Source organism: Ovis aries, chromosome 4, assembly GCF_016772045.2.
Source record: "Ovis aries strain OAR_USU_Benz2616 breed Rambouillet chromosome 4, ARS-UI_Ramb_v3.0, whole genome shotgun sequence".
Lineage (NCBI taxonomy): Eukaryota > Metazoa > Chordata > Mammalia > Artiodactyla > Bovidae > Ovis > Ovis aries.
This window is the reverse complement of record NC_056057.1, coordinates 87378319-87403734: the sequence shown is the minus strand read 5'-3', so window position 1 is coordinate 87403734 and position 25416 is coordinate 87378319. Positions and strand designations below refer to the sequence as shown.

Here is a 25416-nt window from a genome sequence, read left to right as displayed (position 1 = left end):
TTCTGGATGAAATGTAATATGATTGCAATGAATGTTTTTCAATGATGCATTTTGATCAAACTGGCTACAGATGACCAACCAAAGTGCTCTTTGGGGTCAAGAACAGATGAAAATTGATGTAGAGGCAAGTCACTATAAAACACATGAAATTTGGCAAAAATGAAAACAAACAACAATATCACCTAGACATGCATCGTCTAGCTTCTTGGAACAAAAGTGCCTTCTATTTTGCCCTTTTCTCTGTATTGTGGGCTTTATGTGTATGCCATCCTTTCCTGGTAAGAGTCAGGTACACTCCTTTCCTTCTATTCGCCTCTTTTTATTGAAACTGACAAGCAACAATGAATTGTGTAACCATAATGGAATTCACATATTAACCAGAACATACTATTATAAGTTGGGCGTACTTCAAATATGTGAACACCTTTAAGTCCAAGACAGTACTTAACTTGCAAACATTGCTTTAAAAATGTAAGTTACATTTCCTGTTTTAACAGCTGAGCTTAAATGCTTTCAGTAAATATTGCCTTTTTATATTTTCCTTTCTTAATTGTACTCTTCTATCAGGTATTTTATACTGAGCAATAAAATTACTGAGTTTGTCAGCTGAACTATGCTTTCAACTAGCAAACAAAATACAAGCTCATTTTATTCAGTTTGGTCAGACTCCTAAGTTTTTTCAGTTATAAATTTCATTATCCTCCTTCTAAACTATTTCTTATGTATTTTGCACTGTGATTACAAAACTATGCTCTGATAAATTTTTATAAATGTTCCATTCAAAATTTACTGAGTAAGAAAAAGGTGTGTATGTATTTAGAGACATTCATCAGAGTACAATTTAACACATAGCCTATACTTTTTCAATGGATTTTGCTTTGACTCAGCATGATGGTACATCATAAAACCTATGGATATTTACAAAAGCCTACAAATTAAAGAATTCATATTTGGATAAATTTAGAGTTTAAAAGGGGTCTCATATTTACCTGCCCCTCCAGACACGAACAAGTATGCCATAGAAACTGATACAAATGCTCTGAGGAGCCCTCCGTCATCTTTTCTCAGAGACCAGCCTCCCATTCATAGAAGTAAAGGCTAATGAGTGAAGTATAAAGTTTGGCCCCTCTTACACATAGAGTGCAGTGACATTCCCAGTCAAAGTTACAGGAAATTTGAACCACCTCTTAAACCCCAACTGATTTGTGTTTTGTTTCTTCTCCACAGGTGGGCCTCCATTTCCAAGTATAGCTTTCCACTCATCAGTGTAAAGCAGTAGTAAATGATGTAAAAGGTCATAATAACCACATAAGGGAATTCAACTGAGAAAAATGAGTACTTTGAGATTTTAAAGAAAGTAGAACACTATCTGAAGGCCTAAATTTCCAATAAGTCTCATGGGCACAGTCAAATTCTGTCTCCTTTAAATTTGGTTCTTTGGAGAAAGATAACTCAGTTTGATGTATTTCCTTAAAGGTCACCTTGATTGAAATTTAAAATAAAGTTCTGTTTTTTGTAGCACAACATATTTGCACTACTATACATGGTAACAGTGACATGTTGGATTCTCACTGTAAAGTTTTCCATATTAATTGAAATTGAATTTTCCATATTAATTGAAAGCCTTCAAATGAGGAAGGGCACTGCACCATTAGAAACTGCATGTCTAGGTATGTCTCCATTTTTACACAATCCAAGATGCATAAATTGGAGCAAACTGAACATGAGTAACTCAGAATCATCTCCAGGTACCCTTCATCTGCTTGGTTCCTGCCCATTGTCTGTTCCCTCCATTGTCTGTTCCCTGCAGTAAGAGAAAAATCAAAGGAAGCATTAAGCTCGAGTGATATGATCCTCATTACAGGTTCTTTTGAGAAAAATGAAGATTTTTTTTCTAGTTCAATTAAACTATTTCAAAGTCATGTGATTCGTAGATTGCTTATAACTACCAACACCACTCTGCCCAGGCACTTTCTCTTTCAGCAACTCTTCAAGGCTCTCCCAGCCTGGGCAGGCATCAGCCTCTGGGCTTTTCCCAACCTCTGCAATGATTGTGCTGTACTGTAAAGATCACACCTCTCTCATTTGTCTTCTCCTACACTTTTTACTTACTTTTACTTTACTTACTAGATATCTGGCACGTTGGAGGATCTGCTGTGCACACCTAGAACAGATTCGTAGCTCAACAAAAGCGAGGTGAATGAATAAACAAGGCGACAGCCCAAAAGTTAGAAAAAGTGATCTGGGCTTAACTGTGCTCAGTGATCAGCTGGATTCCACTCTGTGATAACATGTCAGGGAGAACTGAGATTGCAACGTTTCTGACCTGGGGCAGCAGAGTTACTCTAATGTCTTCAAGGAATTAAAAAGGCACTTCATTCCTGAGAGCCAGTCAGAGGCACTTACTGCTCCCTGCTGTACTTAGGCGTTTGTAGTGAATTTCTGTGTAATATCACTCAAATAATATGTTTCTTTTCTTGAACGTTTGACATGGCAAAAAGTGTCCCCTACTGACCCTCCCCCAAAAGTTGAGCGTTTATAAAAAAATGTTTGTGTTACTTCTTTTTGTATTTTTATAACAATATGCTTTAACATGTATTGGACTGGCCCAAAGGTTCACTTAGGTTTTTCTATAATATCTTATGGCACAGCCTATGGTAAAATCCAAATGAAATTTTTGGCCAATCCAACATTTGTCTTTGAAATAGAATGGTAACTATAAAAAGTTCTGGGTAGGATGAGAAACTGTCTCAATAATGAAAGGAAAGAGTTTCAAGATCACAAGTATATTTACATTTTACTCTGGGAGAATGAGAAATAGAGAATGAGAAATAGAATGAGAAGGGACAATGTTCTGTTACCAACCCCTAATCATAAGTGGAACTTTCTGCAAATAAGTGCTATATCATAGTCATAATCGTGAATATTGACACGACCATCTCTGTGCTGTGTGGTGTATGAGTACATAAACCTGTCTGCACATTACCAAATCCTGTGATTCGGAATACAAAATGTCTTTCTGTTTTCCCCTGCTTTTCATCTCCACTACCTCTGCCCAAGTTCTGATGTATACAACTTTTTAAAAAAACAGATTTGGAGATTTAAAAAGGTGCTCACCTACTGTAAAAATAAAGGTAATACCTATATGTATCCCCTGCTTTCCAAAAGTTCAATTTATGCCACTTCTTTTTATGAAAGACCTATGTTAGGACAGGCTTTTTTCCTAAAAGCAAAAATTCTCTTTAGGTTTCTTTTGGTGAGCAAAAACAGGTACTAACATAGGTGTTTCAGGAAAGCAAAATACTATAAATTGAACTTTCAGAAAATGGGGAGTACTCTTTAGCTTCCTCTATTTCGATTTACCAAAGACTTCATTGGAGAGCTCTACTTGTGGATAGTGGAGGAAACCTGTATGTAAAAAGATATCTTTACACTTGATCCACCATAATTTAGGCTTCCCAGGTGGTGCACTGGTAAAGAATCTGCCTGCCAATGCAAGGGATGCAAGAGACGAGGGTTCAATCCCTGGGTCAGGAAGATCCCCTGGAGAAGGAAAGGGCAACACAATCAAATAATCTTGCCTGGAAGATTCCGTGGACAGACCAGGCTGGTGGACTACAGTCCATGGGGTCGCAAAGAGTCAGATATGACTGAACACACACACACACACACACACACACACACACACACACACACAACCATAATTTATTACGTGATCTGGCTTTGTGGCCATGTGACCTGGGCATTCACACAGGGTCTGTGTGTATAAGGGTCTGTACTTGCTCTCTTGCTCTGCTTTTACCTTCTCAGAACTCATAATAATTACTGACCACAGGGTCCCGCATTTCCATTTTGCCCCCAGCCTGGCAGTATATATGGCCAATCCTGCCACCATCCCACTCCTTCCCGACTCCCCTACACTTACGTAATCACTCTTAAGGCTTGTTGCTTCCAGAAATTTTCTGTGTATGTAAGCATGGAGGCATTAGGTTTTACACTGATGGAATTATTCTATACATATTCTACTTTCTTTGCCTCCTCAGTGTCGATGATGGAATTTTTCCATTAAGCAGCCTCTGCCTCCCTGGCATCCACACCCATTTTCTCCTCCTGGCAGGCATTCTCCATGCTGCTTGCAGGATGGTTTTGTTAATTCTGGTTGTGCTCTTCTGATAAAAATGTGCAATACTTCCTTATTGTGTATAGAGTAAATTAGCATCCTGGTAAACAAAGCAGACCAGGATGCTAATTTACTAGGACCATGGTCCTACCATTAGGACCATCGTCAGTGTGCTGGTAAATTTGAGTTTCTGAGCTTGCATGTCTGAAGGACAGTTCTGGACCCAAACAGTCACTAAGAGAAGCCCTGGCTGGTCTGTGTAGGGATCTCCTGATCTGAACACACGCCTTTATTTTCAGTCTTCGTAACAGCATCTCTCTCTAACGGGTAAGAAGATCTTCCCTTTTTCCTATCATTACTTTGTGGAGTTGCTAATAATTTGCCTTGAACAAAGACAGCATTGTGGTCTTCATGCTTTGTCCTCCCAAAATTCAGTTGCTGAAACCCTAACCCCATCCCACCCTCGACAGGTGACAGTAGTAGGAGGCAGAGCCTTAGGAGGCAATCAGGTCTGTTATTGTTGAGTTGCTAAGTCATGTCCGACTCTCTGCAACCCTTTGGACTGTAGCCTGCCAGGCTCCTCTATCCGTGGGACTTTTCCAGGCAAGAATACTGGAGTGGCTTGCCATTTCCTCCTCCAGGGGATCTTCCTGACCCAGGGATCGAACTCATGTCTTCTGGGTGTCCTGCACTGGCAGGCAGATTCTTTACCACTGACCCACTGGGGAAGCCCCAATCAGCTTTAGATGGGGCCATGAGGGTGCAGGCTTCATGATGGGATTTGTGTCTTTATAAGAAGAAGAAAACAGTAGAGCTCTCTGTGTCTCTGTTTCTCTGCCTCTGTCTCTTTCTACTTAATATGTTAGTGTTAACATATTAACACTGAGTGACATGTTAGTCACTCAGTAGTGTCTGGCTCTTTTGCAACTCTATGGACTGTAGTTCACCAGGCTCCTCTGTCCATGGAATTCTCCAGGCAAGAATCCTGGAGTGGTTTGCCATTTCCTTCTCCAGGGGAATCTTCCTGACCCCTGATTCAGGGATGGAACCTGAGTCTCCTACATTGCAAACTGATTCTTTATCATCTGAGCAAGGTAGCCAACAAAAGTCAGGAGGCCCTGATCCTGAACTTCTCAGCCTCCAGAACAGTGAGAAATAAAAATCTATTTAAGACACTCAGGCTAAGGTATGTTAAGACTGACAGGTAAGAAGGTGTTTCACTTTTTACAAAGTTGAGTAATCTGCAGCATGGGATTAGATCATAAAGATTCACACCTTTTTTTTTTTTTTTAAACAGATGAAGAAAATAAGCCTGAGAAACAGTGTCCCGTCCAGAGCCATAGACTTTAGTGATGAGTTTTAACATCTACTTTCAGGTTAATACATGGCGACATCTTGGAATCTTCTTGAAAACTCTAAATTCTGAGGTCAGAATGATATTCTGAAAACGTATGAAGAAGCTTGACTTCTGGGCACCCCTGAGGGCTCAGACAGTAAAGAATCTGCCTGCAATGCAAGAGACCCAGGTTCAATCCCTGGGTTGGGAAGATCTCCTGGAGAAGAAAATGGCAACCCACTTCAGTATTCTTGCCTGGAAAAGTTCATGGACAGAGGAATTTGGTAGGCTACGGTCCATGGAGTCACAGAGTCAGACACGACTGAATGACTAACACTTTCACTTGGAATCTTTGTGAACACTATAAATTCTGAAATCAAAATGATATTCTGAAAGGGTGTGCACAAGTCTTACTTCTTAAATCAACAAGTACTTTCATTGCTTCCAGTCCTACATTTCTAGGATACGGAGTTTGGATAGTCCAGATTGGTGGTGAAAACTGCCTAAATTGTGGCAGCTCACATATATGTATGATCATAGATGAATTAATCTCTCTGAACTTCAATATTCTTAAGTAGAAAGCTGCTGCACAGATTTGTGATTAGGAATAAATAAGATTTTAATGTATTCATTTACTTAACACATCTTTATTAAGTGATCATTATGTATCAAATTCTTGTCTGGAGAATTCCATGGACACAAGAGCCTGGTGGGCTACAGTCCACGCAATTGCAAAGTCAGATACAACTGAGTGACTAACACTTTCTTTTTCTTTATGATTCATAGAGCATCTTAAAAAAGTTGGTTTTCTAAATCAATCTTGCCTGTGTGTGAGAGCTTACACAGAGTTTGTGAGGAAATGTCCATCTAATTAAAAACTACTTTCAAATCTGGAGAAGGATTACTTACTTCATATTACCCAAGCATCTCAGTCTATTCGCCCAGTTTGCATGTCTGAGAACTCTGCAGGAATCTACCTAGTTAGAGCACGCCTAGCAAGGAGACACCACATGTCCAAGAAAACCAGCTTAGAAGCCGCACTAAAGGAAAAGCAGTCTAGCGAGGTCCACGTGAGACCTGCCCGGGAACGTGAGAGAAGATCAGGAAGGTTAGCGTATAAAAACAGTGTCATGCACGGGGTAAGCTGGAGCAGAAGTCTTACATGCAGAAACATTCCACTGCCTGTGTGAGCCACAGATGGCCATTTCAACTGCAGTGCCTTGTGAGAGCTGCAGTTGACAAGGCCAGCTGCTCGGAACCACCAACTGTCAGTTGATGTGGCCAGCTCTTACCCATGTGTGCTGAGAAAACCAGCATGGAATTGGGTCAGCACAGGACATGATTTTAATAGCCTCAATCTGTCAAGTAGACTTCTTTGGAAACAATGAAACAATTGAGCATTTTGAGCAAAAATCATTAAAAGGCTCTTCTATGATAACGCATTCATTCAAAAAGTCAAACTCCATCCAGTTAGTCCTCCTCTGCAGAGTGAAGGAGCAGGCATGGGTCTAGGAGTTACAATTGCGTGGTTTTCAGTTCTGCAGGCGGCATTAATGAAAAGCCTCCCCTGAAGAATCCAGAACCTACCTTCCTTCCTCCCAGGCACTGCTGGAGTTGAGGCTTAGTCACGACACCATATTGGCAGTGGTGAGGCTGCCAAGTGATTTCTCTCCAGTCACAGGTCCTATTGTCTGAACAACTAAGGCAAGGCACGATCCACTGGCCTGAAATAGATAGCAAAACTTCTTTGGTTCAGTTTCTATGGGTGAAGTTACACTTTGCAAGAAAGCCTAGAATTCAGTGATGGACGGCACACCATTACAGAGATCACAGCGAGGAGACCACACTCATATAAACCCAGGAGAACAGTGCATGGCTTCCTGCCAACCAAACTGAATCACATCAGGTAGTCATGTTCTGAAATAACACAGTTCATGCTGAAGTCAAGTGCAAATTCTGTTCTGTGAAAACACATGCTTATAAAAAAATTAAAGTGTTTGGATACTACTCAATTATTATTTACTTTCAAACAGTACATGAGGTCTTTCATAGGACTGAAGTCTATAGGGAGTCACTGACACTGACATAGTTGGCCACACATATTTCCTAGCCTAACACATGCTCAGTTACCAATCCAACAATAGTCATATTCTCTGCTGTCAAGAGCTTCAATGTATAATAAGACAGTTATTTTAATATTCTGATAATTTACTGTTTTGAAGAATAGTCTTACTTTGATATATGGCCTTTTTGCTGTGAATCACTTCTTTCTAGCTCTGTTGCCTTAATTTTTTCATCTGTTAGAAGAGGAGTGTACTATTCTTCTCACATGATTGGTGTGAGGATTTAATGGGATTATATAGTTAAAGGACCCAGAACAATTACGTATTCTACTCACCTTTGTTACTAGCTAATTTCAGGCACAGAGTAAGGCACAAGCTTTGGTCAACGTTTATAAGATAAATGAATACCCTTAAAAAGCTGCATGTAAGATCTTTCTTATTTCATGGATAAAGTAAAATGTATTCAAATGTTGCAGCTTTTAGGGTGAGTGGACACATTGATAATTTATTAGAAAAATATCAAGACATAATTTGGATTTTTAAGAATAATTTTCTTTATTTTTGGCTGTTTGGGGGCTTCCTTGTTTCGCTGGCTTTTCTCTAGTCGTGGTGCCTGGGTTTCTCATTGCGGTAGCTGCTCTTGTTGTGGAGTGAGGGCTTTAGGACCAACAGGCTTCAGTCGTTTCAGCCCTTGGGCTCTAGCGCACAGACTCAGTAGTTGCGGCGCTCGGGCTTAGTTGCTTCGCAGCGTGTAGGATCTTCCCAGACCAGGGATCGAACCTGCGTCTCCTGCATTGCAGGAGCCACTGAGCCACCAGGGAAGCACCTGGATTTCAATTTTTGTTTTCTCCCATGCACTTTTCAGAAATGGAGACTGAATCAGCATGTTAAACACAGAGCAGTTATTTGTATTTCCTGTGGAGAATACCTTGACATCTCCAGCAAACATCCACTGTACCCCAAAGATTTCGCTGATGTTACCGCTTCACGTTTCTCTTCAAAATATGGAGGAACTAAATATTCCTGGCTACTTTTTGAGTTGCAAATGAAAGTTTTAAACAAGTTTATCCCTTCTGGCTTTGATTTGTGGTTCTGCTAACAAAAGTATCTGGTGTGACGTTAATTTTGCGTGCATACTAGTCACTTCGGTTGTGTCCAACTCTTTGCAACCCTATGGACCATAGCCTGCCAGGCTCCTCTGTCCGTGGGATTTTCTCAGCAAGAATACTGGAATGAGTTGCCATGCCCTCCTCTAGGGAGTTTTCCTGATCCAGGGACTGAACCCACATCTCCAGCACTGCAGGCGGGTTCTTTACTGTTGAGCCACCGGGGAAGCCTGTGACATTAATTTTAGAGTGAAGAATTTCTACTTTCAGGGGATGGTAAAATACACTTTGCATTTCATGACTCAGGAATGTCAGAATTGTGTATGTGAGTTTTTGTGTGGGTGGAAATAGTTACAAATAATAAAATACAGAAACAGATCTAGTTTAGGGCTCTTACTGGTGGATCCCAGAAAGGGAAAAAGTATGTGTCTATTAAGAGAGAAAAACTGGGAGAGACAAGAAGAAAATAGAAGGGAAAGGAGATGAGAACAGCATGCCTTTCAAGGAAGAGAAAACATACAGCAGAACTGCTCTGGGGCAAATTGTGTCAACAGGAGCAGGAAGTTGAAATACAGGACAGTCCAAAAGCAATGTGGACTTATTTATTCCTCTCATCATAAATTTTTTTCTTTGCTTTGATTTTTAAACTTAATGAGAATTCCAGAAAACTGCCTTATTCAAAATCCACCCATTAAGTAATATCTCCAAAATTTCAGGTCTGGTGAATGACCTTCCATTTCTCTATATACATATTACTTTCTATCTAGGAGGATTTTAATTCAATACATTATTGATGTATCTACTCTCTAAGGTATTAGGCATTCTCGTTGGTAAAATAAGATAATGAAATAGTTATCTAAAAAGAAATAGTTATTAAATATTACTAAAAAAGAAATAGTCAACATTTTTATAGCGCCTCTCAGATGTTGGATATCCTGAGCACTTAAATACATTAATTTATTTAATCTCAGAACCACCCTTTTATTATCCCCATTCCAGTATTAACTGGGGCTCAGAAAGGTTAAGTAACTTGTCCAAGATCTTTCAGCTAGGAGGTGGCTGTATATTAATTTAAAACATACAGGATTGGAGCTGAAGACTGTCCCAGAGTCCATGCTCTTAACTATAATGTGAAACTTCAAAAATCATAATCAGGTGAAGGGTTAAATTACAGGTATAAAACTGCTATTTATACATGTCAAAAGCTTAAGAATAGGTAACTCATAATTGAGTAAAACGAGTGGAACTCAAAGATCTTGGGCTTTGGAGACAGACTCACCTGAGCTCTGCCTCTATGGAGCTCTGTAGACCTCAGTGTAGTATATAAAGTCTTCTGAGGGACTTCCCTGGTGGCTCAGTGGTAAAGAATCAGCCTGCCAATTCAGGCAACACAGGTTCAATCCTGGTCTGGGAAGATCCCACTTGACATGGCACAACTAAGCCCGTGTGCCACAACTACTGAGCCTGTGCTTAGAGCCCACAAGCTGCAACCACTAGAAGCCTGGCAGCCCTAGAGCCCGTGCTCTGCACCAAGAGAAGCCACCACAATGGGAGGCCAACATATTAAAAGGTAGAGAGAAGTCCCCGCTGACCGCAAAGAGAGAAGAGCCCACGCAGCAAAGAAGACCCAACACAGCCAAAAATAAATAAACAAAAGTTTTAAAAAAGTCAGCTGGAAAAGTTTAAAAAATCCTCATGCCCAGGCTGTGCCCTAGACGGATTACATCAGAACCACTGGATGTGGAACTCAGGCATCAGTGTATTTTTAAAAGCTTTTCAGATGATTCCAATATGTAGTCAAGGTTGAGGACCATGGTTTATCTTAGAAAAATTACTTAATCTTTTCATGATTACACTTACTTCTCTATACGAAAAATATGTGTAGCATCTGCCACAGCACCTTTATACTACATGATGATGAATATATTTCCTGCCCTCACCCCACTTCACCCTCAGCAACCCATGGCAATTCAGAATAAAGACAGCACGGGAGTCAGAGTTGTCTGGCAGGTTCCATGGGAGCAGATAAGATGTGAGGAGGTATTTGTGAATAGATAAGATTCAGAGAGGTATAATGGGTGATTTTAAGTGAAGAGACAGACCTGACTGTAGTGAGACTGAGCAAGTGACTGTTGTCCATGACAGATTGTATATACTGGGGAGGAAAAGAAGGTCTGCTTAGTGAAAGGTGTTTCCAAAGTTTGGAGATGTAGAGAATAGTATTAATACTAAAAGCTACAACACCGAACATTTGGGAGCGGTGTTGGGTTGTGAGTGGCAAAATGAAAACTGTTCTCAAAAGTGTTTGTTTCTCCATCCAATTCTCTTTTATAATTCTTCTGTGGGTTTCATTCAGAATATTCTAATTCTGATTTCGCCCTACATATAGAGTTTGTAATCAATAATCCACTTCCTTCACATATTTGTTTGGCTCCTAATACAATCTGATTTAGACATGGCCTTCAGTTTATCCTTCGTTGAAGAATTCCTCAAGAAAATGTCCTCTGAAAAAGCCTTTTTTTTTTTTCCACAGAGATTTTGTGGGTTGTGGATGCAGTTGGAAGGGGCCTGGGATCACCTCTTTTCCATCCTTTGCTTTTAAGGTGAGGATAACTGAGACCCAGGATGCTAAATAATGGAAGTAGGATCATGTCAATGACAGGGCTGGACCAGAATTGAAGTCTCAGAGTCTCCAAAGTGCTGATCCATTCATCATGTTAGGTTAGAGCAGCACAAAGCCATCAGCTGAAAGTACAATATGGCCCAGCAATCTCTCTGGTAGCACTGACAGAAAAGCCACATAATACATGTTGTCATAATACATGTATTTTTGTTTTTAAAAGCTGAATTTTCTCAGTGGGTTCATGTATTCAGAGACTGTTTTAAATAGATTTTTTTTTTTCATAAGGTGGTGGCACACTGGGGACACACATGAGTTTCTGCCAATGATATATTATTTAATAATACTTTGAAAGGCTCAGTTTTCCTCAGAACCTTGAGTTTCTAACAACATGTGTATCCTCTTTGCCCAAACACTGTCTCCCCCCGTAAATTTGTTGACAGCTAATTTTTCACAAACTGAGATCTGTGGCCATTTGCTGCTAAGGCTGAAGAAACGTGACCAGTTGCATGCACAAAGATGCTAATATGGGTACCATTAGTTTGTGAGCATAAAATCACATGCACATAAAAAAGATACCTGATTGGGTCCCTGAAAATTTAGCCCCAGTGGTTTATACTACCATATATTTATAGTCATAACTCTTTGCATTTTTGTATTGCTTAACAATGTTTTTTTATTGTAAGTTAGTAATACTACTTGAAATAGACATCTGTATAACATCTGCAGGACTGGGATTTCTTGACATTTTAAATGATTCCAGCTCACCAAAAATTGTCAAAAAGGAGGACATACATTCTATGTTATATTTTTGAACAATGAATGAATCAAAGCTGTGATTTCTGAAATAAAATATGACATATGTCATAGGGAATAACATTCTGAAGAATGAAACTACCTTTGGGGAGAAGTTATTTAATTTATCATTATAGCTTTATATTTAATGCAAGTTAGATTTCAGCCATTTATGTGAATTGAATTGGGTGATATAACAGAGAAAAGAAGTTAAACTTTGTGATTTAGTGAGATGTAAAATCATATAAACAATAGCACTAATTTCTGACTCTATAATGCTATAAAACAAGGCAGTTTTTAATTGAGAAGAAAAAAATCTATATTTTCAGTATTATTAGAATTATTAAAGTCTAAGTTACTATATTTCCTTCTAAAAAGATATGATAAAAGTTTTTTTTATATATTATAAAATATAATCTAAACCATTTTCTTTAAGGGTAATTCTCATTCAGTGATCATATAAACTTCTGTCTGAAAATTAAAAGAATTATTTTTTTCTTTCTTGGGCAAAATGTTTTATTCTTAGGTTGTATTTTATAGTTAAATTATTTTCAAAATTCAACTTAATAAAAAAATCACTCAAATTATATTAGCTGGTGTTATTCAAAGAACATTTTTCAAGGAGAAAAACAATGGATCCATTTCTGGCAGAAAACTGTAATGTGCTGTGAAAATAAGGTTTGGGGACCATTCTATGAACTTATAAGCTAAATCTAAAGCACCTAAAATAAGCATCCTTCAGTGTCATCTGGTGTGACAACTTCTTTCAACAGAGGGGAGTCCTACCATTAAATCATCTCCAGGAATAAAAGAGAGAAAAAGAAAAAAAAAAATCCATCCTTGCACACTTATCTCTGAACTCACTCATTTACCTTGAATCTTTAGGTCTCTAACACCTCAAGGGTAGGGGGGTTGCCGTTGGTTGATTTCACAGTCTTCTGTGAAAGAAAGGAGGCCTTGAATCTTGGTTTTAGTTCAGCAACAATTTTTTAATCATATATTAGACACTGAAAGACGAATAAGGTACAGTCTTTGCTCTGGACACACTTGAAATCTCATGCAGCCTTCAGGACAAACTTATGGCTGATGCGCCTTTGACATGTTAATGCACCTGCCTGGTGCTACATGTACATATACTCATATGTATATATTATTTCCATCATAAAAAATAAAATAAGCATGATTATATAAAAATAAAGGTACACATATTTTCATCTTTACTGGCTTCTTCCCTGTGCTGTTCTGTACCTCTCTCTCCCCTTGCTTGGCTATATTATTCCGCTTTGAAGACTACTGATAGAGAGGAACATGTGACTCAGACGCCTGAAACATTACGAGGTAAGTGCTATCTGAAGACGTGTGCATAGGATATTCTGGGTGCGTGTGAAAGTGTTCGTTACTCCTGTCCGACTCTTTGCAACCCCATGGACTGTAGCCCACCAGTCTCCTTTATCCATGGAATTCTCCAGGCAAGAATACTGGAGTGGGTAGCTGTTTCCATCTCCAGGGGATCTTCCTAAACCAGGAATCAAGCCCAGGTCTCCCTTACTGCAGAGATTCTTTACCATCTGAGCCACATAAAAGAGAAGCAAATCTGGGGGTGAGGCAGTAAAGAAAGACTTCCTGGAGAAGAGGATATGGCATCAGGAGAACTTGGATCAAGATGGGAAGATGACTTTTAGGAGCAGGGATCAGCATGAACAAGAGCTGGAGTCCTGCAGCCGATTATCAGTATGAAATGAGGTCCAGAGTCTCGGAGGAGTTAGGAGAGATAGGATAGGTCAGATTATCGTCAGATTGAGGAATATGGGCTTGATTGAGGAGTTGATATTTGTTTTGTTTCAAAGAAGCCTAACTACTCAAGTTCGCAGAAGGCTCCTGTTTTACGGCAGCCTCTGTTGTAAGGACTAGGTACCGAGACAGCTTCAGAACAGCGCTTGGCAAAAGTTAGTATAAGTTTAACAGACAGAAGAAATTGCCACTTCTTGAGGAATCTCAGTAATGTACCTTCAACTTTTTATTGAAGAACTTTTGACTTGGTTCAGTAAGAGGAATCGAATTAAGTTGTTTTATGGTTCTCATAAATTGTCATCTGATTAAAAAAAATACCTAGACATATGGATGTCTCCTTTGTATACAAGAGTATATATCTCATTTAGCTGAGAATCATAAATCATACCACCTGACACACCGTAATGGGTAAATCCCTCTCTATGCACTGTCTGTAATTTATTATTTGGGACACATGTTCCAGAACTGGGAAATGCCCACGTTTGTTAGCCATGCATGCCAAATTGCAATTTGTCCCACCCATTTGTGAAACTCATTTCCCATTCAAGCTGTAGTGTGAAGTTCATGGCAAGGGTAGAAAAGCTGCTGAGTGTTTTCTCAGACTTTTTAGATGAAGGGAGACCTGGGGTCAGGAGGCCAGAGAGGTAACCAGGAAGCACAGAGGAGATGCTCTTTGCTCCTCTTACTGCCTTGGAGGTATTTTTAGTCCCACCTTTGGATTAACCTCACTGGTCTCCACTGGTCTCCACTCAAAGAAGAATGCTGAGGAAGGAAAGAAACAGGGGAAGTGGACAGTGCCTCCAAAGTGTCTCATTCCAGATCTGCCCTCGGTTTAGGCAGGATTGAATAATGCAATTTGAATTGTTTAGAAGTGGATCTTTCTATTTATTTACTTTTTCTGTTGGAGTATAATTGTTTTACAATGTCATGTTAATTTCTGGTGTAGAATGAAGTGAATCAGCTATTTGTATACATACATCACCTCCCTCTTGGACATCCCTCTCACCCCATTCATCCCGCCCCTCCAGGTCATCACAGAGCTCCAAGCTGAGCTCCCTGTGTTATACAGCAACTTCCCGCTAGCTAGCTATGTTACACACGGTAGTGCAATGGCACCCCACTCCAGTACTCTTGCCTGGAAAATCCCATGGACGGAGGAGCCTGGTAGCCTGCAGTTCATGGGGTCGCAAAGAGTCAGACACGACTGCAGTCCATGGGGTCGCAAAGAGTCGGACACGACTGAGTGACTTCACTTTCACTTTTCACTTTCATGCACTGGAGAAGGAAATGGCAACCCACGCCAGTGTTCTTGCCTGGAGAATCCCAGGGACGGCAGAGCCTGGTGGGTGCCGTCTAAGGGGTCGCACAGAGTCGGACACGACTGAAGCGACTTAGCAGCAGCAGCAGCAGTGTATATACGCCTGTGCTATCTTCCAATTCGTCTCACCCTCCCCTTCCCCTCTGTGTCTACATATCCATTCTCTACATCTGCGTCTCTATTCTTGCCCTGCAAATAGGTTCATATGGACCATCTTTCTATATTCCATACATATATGATATTTGTTTTTCTCTTTCTCATTTACTTCACTCTATATGACAGACTATAGGTCCATCCACATCACTACAAATGACACAATTTTGTTTCTTTTTATAGCTGAATAATATTCCATTATATATATATATATATATTAAATATATAATATCTTCTTTATCCATTCCTCTGTTGATGGATATTTAGGGTGTTTTCCTGTATCCCAGTGTTCACTGTAGCACTGTTTACAATAGCAAGGACATGTAATTTGAATTTGACATCCCAATTTCCCTGCCTCTATTCATGTTCAATATATGGGAGACATTAGTGACCACTCCCAAAGATTTTTTTTTTAACTTGAAGAAATTATATAAAACTGAACTTCTATCCTTTGCAGTTCTTTGGGTTCACAAGGTCAACTTATTTTGTACCTACTCTGTAGAAATTCTAATTTTAAGTGAATTGGTAGAGTCTGAATAACTGAGACCCCTTGTCCTCATCCAGTTTACAACCTGGGAACACTGACATCAAAGTCAATTACATACTTAATCATTTAATAGGGTCGAAAGAGTCAGACACAAGTTAGCAACTGAACAACAATGAACAACAATCATTTAAATAATTGTGGAAGCGGCAAAGGAAGAAAAACACTGGGTGCTATGAAAATAGACAGTAAGGAAAACAAGTCAGAGGCTCAAGGGAAGGCTGTGACTCTGTGCTATGACTTTTTGACTGAGATCTATGATGAATATGCATTAAACTAAGGAGAAAGCAGAAGGTGAAAAGAAAAGCATTTGATTAATCAAATATTTCACATACTCAAACAATGCATTTTCATTAATTATATGTGTGGCAGTTCATACTAATTAAAAAGCACCATATCACCTTGATTTTTTTTTTTTTGTAGAATAGCTTAAGCAACCATCTACTACTTACGTATATTAAGGGTTTTTTTTTAAAAAAGAAATGATATCAGTGTAATAGTCACCTTTTGTATCCCCAGATGGACAAGTCTTTAGTTCGGGCTGCGAAATGGCTTCAATGTAGTCAGAGGAAATAGGCTGTAACCCACAGGTTTCCTCTGGCTGAATCAGCAAACCACAATCCTGCATTAAAATGATAAAAATTAGCTGTCATAGTAATTAACCTGACCTGTAGTAATAAAATCTCAAAAATAAGACTTTCTCTGCCAAATAACCTTTATGGATAAAAGGGAGCAATCCATGTTTACCCTTCTCTTGATATTTATTCGATTGTTGTTTTTGCTATTAATAGCTGCTTCTATTAGGGGATTCATATAAATTCTAATGATAATCTTTATTTTGGCATTGATAGTCATGTTATTGCTCTGCCAATTTTTAAAGAAATAGGTGTTAGTTATTTAAAAAAATATACCTTTGTGTTGTTGACTCATTAAAAAATATAACATAGTATAACAGAGGGCAATACATCAAGGGGGGAAAATGTGATGCTGTAAGATAACAAATAGGAAATATTTGGGGAGAATGTTAATTCAACAGATGCATTTCATTTCAACACACATTTATTTAAGATCTATGATTTACTAGAAATGGAATTGAATATGTATATTTTATCTAAAACATTTTACATATTTATAAAAGTAGGTAGATAACAGCTCACTGCAATGAAACTCATTAGAGAAGAGGCATGTTCTGCACCAAGCAATGCCTTCTGTAGTCTGCCATATGCACTGGCATAGAGGCAATTCATTGGCTTTGAAATCTTTCCTCTCCTGCAGTATATCATCCTTCTCTTGTTTTCTCTTAGCTTATCCTACAAAGCTGTAGGCACTTGTACCTGTCCTATGTCCTTCTAACCGACCTCATCTGGTTCCACTGCCACCCTTTTCACTGGGTTCTCTCAGTCTACCATGATTAAGGTCAGGTTAAAAATGCAATGATATCTGTTAGGAATGCTTTCTTGGAGAAGGCAATGGCACCCCACTCCAGTACTCTTGCCTGGAAAATCCCATGGACAGAGGAGCATGGTGGGCTGCAGTCCATGGGGTCGCAAAGAGTTGGACACGACTGAGCGACTTCACTTTCACTTTTCACTTTCCTGCATTGGAGTAGGAAATGGCAACCCACTCCAGGGTTCTTGCCTGGAGAATCCCAGGGACAGGGGAGCCTGGTGGCTGCTATCTATGGGGTCTCACAGAGTCAGACACGACTGAAGCGACTTAGCAGTAGCAAGAATGCTTTCTTCCTAATTTTGCATGGAGAGCATCTTTTTGTGTCTGAGGTCTCTTGAAATGGCAGCACAGTGATGCATCAGCTTCTGTCCAGATCAGCATCCTTTGTTTTCTTCATCGTCTTCACCATTTGGTAATTGCACTTGTTATTTGTGCCTTTTCCACTAGACTGAATACTCCATGAGAATGGATAATTATTTCCCTCACACATAAATCTCATCCCTGGTGTACCGTGGACAACAATAAATATTTGCTGAATGTGTAAAAGGTTAGAGTTAATTGTCCCCCCTTTCATATCATGCATTCTCAATAATGGAGAGAAATAATTAGTTTGACCTCTTCTTTGCTCTGTATTTCTGCCTCTAACAAGCAATTTCTAGTTACCTTCTCTCACACTTTTAAACATCTTAACCACCAACTCAGATTCCTGGATCTCACACAAAAGATCCAGGGCATCAGGGAACAAAAGGAATGGGGGTAGTGTGAGGACTTTTTAAAATCTTGATTCAGTACACATATTTTCATTTTTTAATTCATGACTGAAGTTGAAGTTTAGGAAACTGTTTAAAATTAGAAATATGATTTGTGTTAAAATGTTCATTATATTATAATAAAGCAATTAAAATAGCATAAAGTTTATAATGATGTGAGAAGATTTACTTTGAATAAACTTCTATGAACGATATATGTTCATGTATGTGTGATACCTATCTATTCATCTATCTATTCATTTGTTTTTAGTGGAGACTAGACCTTTATTTAGGTCATACCTGAATGGTCTAGCGGTTTTCCCTACTTTCTTCAATTTGAGTCTGAATTTGGTAATAAGGAGTTCATGATCTGAGCCACAGTCACCTCCTCGTCTTGTTTTTGTTGACTGTATAGAGCTTCTCCATCTTTGGCTGCAAAGAATATAATCAATCTGATTTCGATGTTGACCATCTGGTGATGTCCATGTGTAGAGTCTTGTGTTGTTGGAAGAGGGTGTTTGCTATGACCAGTGCATTTTCTTGGCAAAACTTTATTAGTCTTTGCCCTGCTTCATTCCGCATTCCAAGGCCAAATTTGCCTGTTACTCCAGGTGTTTCTTGACTTCCTACTTTTGCATTCCAGTCCCCTATAATGAAATGGACATCTTTTTGGGGTGTTAGTTCTAAAAGGTCTTGTAGGTCTTCATAGAACCGTTCAACTTCAGCTTCTTCAGCATTACCGGCTGGGGCATAGACTTGGATTACCGTGATATTGAATGGTTTGCCTGGCTTGTTCTGGAGACGAACAGAGATCATTCATGGGAATACCAGACCACCTGACCTGCCTCTTGAGAAATCTGTATGCAGGTCAGGAAGCAACAGTTAGAACTGGACATGGAACAACAGACTGGTTCCAAATAGGGAAAGGAGTACGCCAAGGCTGTATATTGTCACCCTGCTGATTTAACTTATATGCAGAGTACATCATGAGAAACGCTGGACTGGAAGAGACACAAGCTGGAATCAAGATTGCCGGGAGAAATATCAATAACCTCAGATATGCAGATGACACCATCCTTATGGCAGAAAGTGAAGAGGAACTAAAAAGCCTCCTGATGAAAGTGAAAGTGGAGAGTGAAAAAGTTGGCTTAAAGTTCAACATTCAGAAAACGAAGATCATGGCATCCAGTCCCATCACTTCATGGGAAATAGATGGGGAAACAGTGGAAACAGTGTCAGACTTTATTTTTGGGGGATCCAAAATCACTATAGATGGTGACTGCAGCCATGAAATGAAAAGACACTTACTCCTTGGAAGAAAAGTTATGACCAACCTAGACAGCATATTTAAAAGCAGACACATTACTTTGCCGACTAAGGTCCGTCTAGTCAAGGCTATGGTTTTTCCAGTAGTCATGTATGGATGTGAGAGTTGGACTGTGAAGAAGGCTGAGCGCTGAAGAATTGATGCTTTTGAACTGTGGTGTTGGAGAAGACTCTTGAGAGTCCCTTGGACTGCAAGGAGATCCAACCAGTCCATTCTGAAGGAGATCAGCCCTGGGATCTTTGGAAGGAATGATGCTAAAGCTGAAACTCCAGTACTTTGGCCACCTCATGCAAAGAGTTGACTCACTGGAAAAGACTTTGATGCTGGGAGGGATTGGGGGCAGGAGGAGAAGGGGACGACAGAGGATGAGATGGCTGGATGGCATCACTGACTTGATGGATGTGGGTCTGAGTGAACTCCGGTAGTTGGTGATGGGCAGGGAGGCCTGGCATGCTGTGACTCATGGGGTTGCAAAGAGTTGGACACAACTGAGTGACTAAACTGAACTGAGACCTTTATTTAAGGCATTCTATATCTATCAGATTTTTAAAAACTATGTATATCAAATATTAGGGAGGGCATGGAGAAATAATTACTATTATACACTGCTGATAAGCAACACAAATTAGTTCAGCTTCTTCAGAAGGTAATTTACACTAAGCTCAAAAATTCACAGATTCCATAGCCCCGAAGTTAGAGTTCTTAGAGTCTACTCCAGAGAAACCCTCATGCAATGCATAAAGAATATGTATAAAGACAGATCTAATGAACTAAGATGGGAAGATTTCCCAGGCATATAATTAAGAAAACAACTGAAGACCTTGTTTCATTCCAGAATAATATATTCCAAATGAAGCATACTGAGAACATGCCACGCAGTCACCTAAACTCAGGTATTTCATGCTGAGATGTTGTGTTCAATCTACTAATAATGCAAATAATGTTGAAAAGTCTGGATTTAGATAAAAGTTTGCCTAAAGATGATTGCTTGTTTGGGGTCTCTCGGGTGGGCAGGTGTATGATAGTGTCCTAATCCTCATTGGGAGGGCATTAAAAAGAGCCTAGATCACAGGTGCCAAAGTCCCAGATGGTCTCCTATGTCAAAGTTGGACATGTCGTTGGTCTATCAATCAATCAGATTGTTAGGTGCACTGATGGCTTGTCCTGTGAGGAGCCAAACTCAATTTTCGATGAGTGGATGTGGGCTATTTCAGATACATTAGTCACAAGCAGCCTTTTCGAGAGACTATATCTGAACTGAAGGATATGAAAATCCTTCAGAGGGGATGAGACTTTCAAGCAGAAGGAATTGCATGTCAAAGGTCATAAGGTGACTAAAGGATTTATCTGACATCTTAGACACAAAAGAAAAACATTATTGAAAAAACTGATATGCTGATAACCTATGTGTCATTTTTTTCTTAAAATGCACCTCCGAAGTTATCTACCCTAAACTCCTCTTCAGAGGAAGAATGATAATCCATGATGCAGTTCTGAACAATTCTGGATACAGCTTTCCAATGGAAAGACTGATTTAATACCTAGAGCGCCTTGCTGTGAAAACAGGTCCCTGACCTCAAGCATAATCCAGCTCATCATCATAAGTTTCTTCTTAATCCTGAACTGAAATCTCCATCTTATTTGTTCTAATTGTCCTCTTTGGTGCAGCTTAGAACAAATATATTGTAATAATATAGAAGCATGTTCTGACCTGACTTCAAAGCTGCTGAAACAAGTGACTGACAATAGAGAATGATAATATTTTTAAATGTTCAGTGTTGACACTTACTGAATACCCAGGACTCCACATACCAGCCTATGATAACACAGTAAACATAATACAGAGCACAGAGAAATGTAGCGTAAGTGGGAGCCAGACAGGGTGACCACTCCTGCTGCTTACAACCCTGGTCAAAGCAACATGGAAATATAACATGCAGCCAAACTTCTCTCTTCCTCTAAGTATTTACAAAACCTGTTCTCAGGCCACATGAATCATTGACTATCCCTTTAGATCTTAAAAGTGATAAACCTCACTAATAAAAAATTAAACAATTTTTGAAAGGGAAAAACTCATTAGCATCCATCATTCTTTCTTCACTGGTGTGATTAGTAATTTGATCAAGTTCAGGTATATTCAAGTAAATGAATAATAGCTCTTCTGGCTTGGAGCCCCTTAATCTAGATATGGAAATGGCAGAATTTAGCAGAGATGCTTAAAATTAACCCCAGAAAGCTCCACCTTCAGAGTGTATCCCTTTGCTGGAGACTTCATAAATTCCTGAATAGACTGTCAGAGCTTTCAATACAGTGTAACAAGATAATTAACAGATTTTCTCATTCAAACATATGCATAGTGTGTGTGTGTGTGTGTATATATATATATATATATATATATATATATATAATGATTTTTAAAATGTGCTTAACTTTTCATGAAATGCCTTAGTGACTAACAAAAGATATTAAGGTGCCCTTGGCTTTGCTCTCTGCCCTACCCACGAATACACGGCCACTGTTCTTGTTACCAATTCTCCTGGAAGTCCATCTAGTTTTTACAGAAGTATTTGCCCACAAAGGGATTAGTAGTTTTCATTTTTAATGTGATTTTGCTTTGTTTTTAGAGCAATATCAAATTGGACTATTTGATCTGGTGTGTGTGTGCTTAGTCGCTCAGTCATGTCTGACTTTTTGTGACCGTTTGGACTGTAGCCCATCGGGCCCCTCTGTCCATGGGATTTTCCAGACAAGAATACTGGAGTGGGTTGCCATTTCCTCCTCCAGAGAATCTTTCCAACCCAGGGATCAAACCTATGTCTCCTGCATTGGGAGGTGCATCCTTTACCCACTGAGCCATCCGGGGTAGGTATCGTGAAACCTTACCCACTTTCTGGCCCCACTGAATCATTCTTTTAAGATCAAACAGTTCTCCCTTTCTTCCACTAAATAATGAAAAATGTCCACATTTTAAATTTTAAAATATACAGCCATTCCTCGTGACGCCCAGCTTTTCCCAGAGGGACCCATTCCCTTTCCCTGGGATGATGCTATTTTTCGTAAGTTAGTCGTGACTGCTCAAACCTGACAGTCTTGGCACAGTTGCTTCTCCCAGAGAGGCAGAGTCCTCTTTCAGATTAAGACTGTTCTTTTTCCCATAAGACACAAAGTTCCTGATGAGCTAATTTCACTATCTTGTTCCAAGGGGATGAATTATTTTCTATCTTCACATTTTCTCTAAATTTAACAACTGCTTTCCTTGTGTTGTAGTCAACCAGCCATAAAATAGTAGCTATTGTGAGATTCATAGTATCAGACACTGAATGAATATGTATAGAATAATCAGCTGAGGTATATACATTAGTGATAAATCATTACAGCGTAGTCCATGAAATTGTCTTTTACATACCACAGTGATCCTAAAACTGAATGTTTTCCATAAAGAAAAGAATGCACTCATATAAATGCATATTAAAGGAGATTTATTTACTTTTTAGAAGATAATTGGAAATAACTCACAAATATAATTATACTGCTAAGATTTAATCCTATAAATATACTTGGTAAAGTTTACAAAGATTCATGTGCAAGGAAATTTACTAGAGCACTTTATGTAATAACAGAAAACTTGGTACACCTTAATTGTCCATCAGTAGGGAACTGGCAAAACAAGTTATACGTCCATATGATGGAACACTAATTCTCTGAAGCGAAGAAGGCAGAGTAAAGGTATGGAGAGACAGATATTAAGAGCAATAAAGCAAGTTTCAGGACATTAAATACATCTTGATCTTATTTAGTAAAAGAAAGTGCTAGAAACATGCATATGCTTGACTGTGCATACACAGATTCCAGAAGGACACGCTGGAAACACTGGACAGTGGCTCCCTTGGAAGACTAAGGATGGTAGGCTAGAGATAGGGAAGCAAAAATGAACTATCTTGAAGATTTTACCATTGGTATGAATCAAGTTTGTTTTTTAAAAAATACAAGTTTAAGTAAAGAAAATAACATTTAAAATGACAAAGTAAAAGAATAGGACATCAGAAAAGTATTGGTAGCTCCTTTGAAGGTATATTAGTTTCCTATGGCTCCTGTATAGTACTACAAACTGGGTGCTTTGAACAAGTGAAGTTTCTTTTACAGTTCTGGGAACTGGAAGTTCAAATCAAGACATTGGCAGGTTTGGTTCCTACTGAGGGCTGTAAAGGACTACGGGTCTGCATAGTCATTTAATACTGTCCTGCGTCCACAGAGTTAATAGTTTATCAGAGGAAATATAACTAAAAGGGAATTGAGTACATGTTCCAGGTAGAAGGAGGAACATGAAGCATTCTAAAACTGAGTGAGGATTATAGCCATTCAAGCTCCAAGTGCATTTGGAGAACAAGACAGCAAATAGATAGAAATCAGTAAAATTATTTTGGAATCATGATTTTAATCCTTGGCTCACTCTAATGACACAAAATTTAGGATCATGGCAATGAATGAAGCTTCTTTAATTTTCTTCTGTTTAAAGATTCTTATCAGAGAAGTTGCTAGTCTCTGTCCTCTTTTATAAAACATAAATTTTTTTTTTTACTAAGCAGCTGCTCTTTTAAGGGACAGTACAAAATTAAACATTTTTATGGAGGAGTAAGGGACATTTTGACTTTAGTTTGTTTTAATAAAATATTTGCAGTGAACAAGGTTTACCTATAAAATTGCCTTATTTTAAATTTTAATGAAACTAAGTAGCCAGTCAAGTCATTCTATTTTGTGCAGAAGGGACCTCTAACAACACTGCTTTAAAAGTTGATGTGTTTCAATGCTTGATGTTATCCTGTTTTAGACAAGATCGGGTGCTTTCAGGGTGGTATGGCCGTAGATGTTATCCTGTTTTAGTAAGAGTTCGAGTTTTCAATTTTAATTGTTTTTTAAAAATAATAGAACTTGGTGTTAGGTAGCCGAATGAAGTTTTGAGTTGCTATTTGTATTTTGGGCTTCATAGCCTTATTTATAACACATTAGAATCCAAGTAGTAATGAGCTATCATATAAGAAAACATCATTGTTTGTGTTTCTTTCCTTAAATAATCATCAGCTGAAAAGTGGTGGTATATTATCCTAAGAATTCTTAGTCCCCTATGAACTCAAGAACAAAGGAAATTGAAGCAAATTATAAACAGATGAATTAGCTCTAGTCAATTAAATTTACTAATATGACCTCAATATTTGGAACACTTCTTTATATTTCTCATGCATTACAAATCCCTCAACTAGCAATATACAATTTTCTCTTTTTTTAATCTTAAATTGTTCATTCGCTAAGTTGTGTCCAACTCTTTCTCCACCCCATGAACTGTAGCCTGTCAGGCTTCTCTGTTAATGGGATTTTTACAGGCAAGAATACTGGAGTGGGTTGCCACTTCCTCCTCCAGCAGACCTTTCCAATCCAGGGATCGAACCCATGGCTCCTGTCACATCTCCTGCACGGCAGGTGGGTTCTTTACCACTGAGCCACCAGGGAAGCTCTGTTGGGTCTCCAAATTAAACAGGGTGAGGCCAATGTGATCCTGCTTGCTGGAGTCCATTCTGAAAGGCACCCTGTATTCTCAATTTAGAAATACATCTGAGTCTCCAGGATTTGTAGAATTTGGACTGGAAAATCTAGTGAGACAGGGGCCTGTGAAATGACTAATGCTTCCCATTTCCGGTGAGCTCCAAGGAAAGCAGCCTTTGTTGTGGTCTTTCAACACTTTTGGTTTGGGTTCCAGATGGAGTCCAGAAGGGTAGATGTGAATGCAAATGAAACAAAGAAGAATGATTTTATGTCTGGATATTTGAAGAACTTCAGTTCTTTTTGATTTGTGAACAAAGCATGTGGAATTGGAGCTGAATGTATAACCATGGACTCTCTTGCACACTGAAGAAACTGGATCCGTTTGGGAAATGACAGAACAATAATAACAATGACAGAAAGAAAAGCTTATTTCATATTCCAAAGGAGCAAATTAATTGTTTGTAGACTGCAGCAGAAATACTACTGTGAGTGAAAATAGGCAGTAGG

At 39.0% G+C, this 25416-nt stretch overlaps 1 protein-coding gene across 4 annotated transcripts in view; it reads right to left on the bottom strand.

Annotated features, from left to right (window-relative positions):
- The window catches only part of CPED1 (cadherin like and PC-esterase domain containing 1), a 328494-nt gene that overhangs the window by 35803 nt on the left and 267275 nt on the right, over window positions 1-25416 (bottom strand). For 2 of the 4 annotated variants that reach the window (XM_060414812.1, XM_012177019.4), the window contains 2 exons: window positions 16351-16468; window positions 7044-7180 (listed from right to left, as the gene is read on the bottom strand). The exons of 1 other annotated variant lie outside the window; for it this stretch is intronic. In XM_060414812.1, coding sequence (XP_060270795.1) covers window positions 7044-7180; window positions 16351-16468 — 255 coding nt within the window. Of the gene's footprint in view, window positions 1-1752; window positions 1805-7043; window positions 7181-16350; window positions 16469-25416 lie in introns of all 4 variants that reach the window. One more of the 4 variants, XM_042248745.2, reaches the window with a different exon arrangement.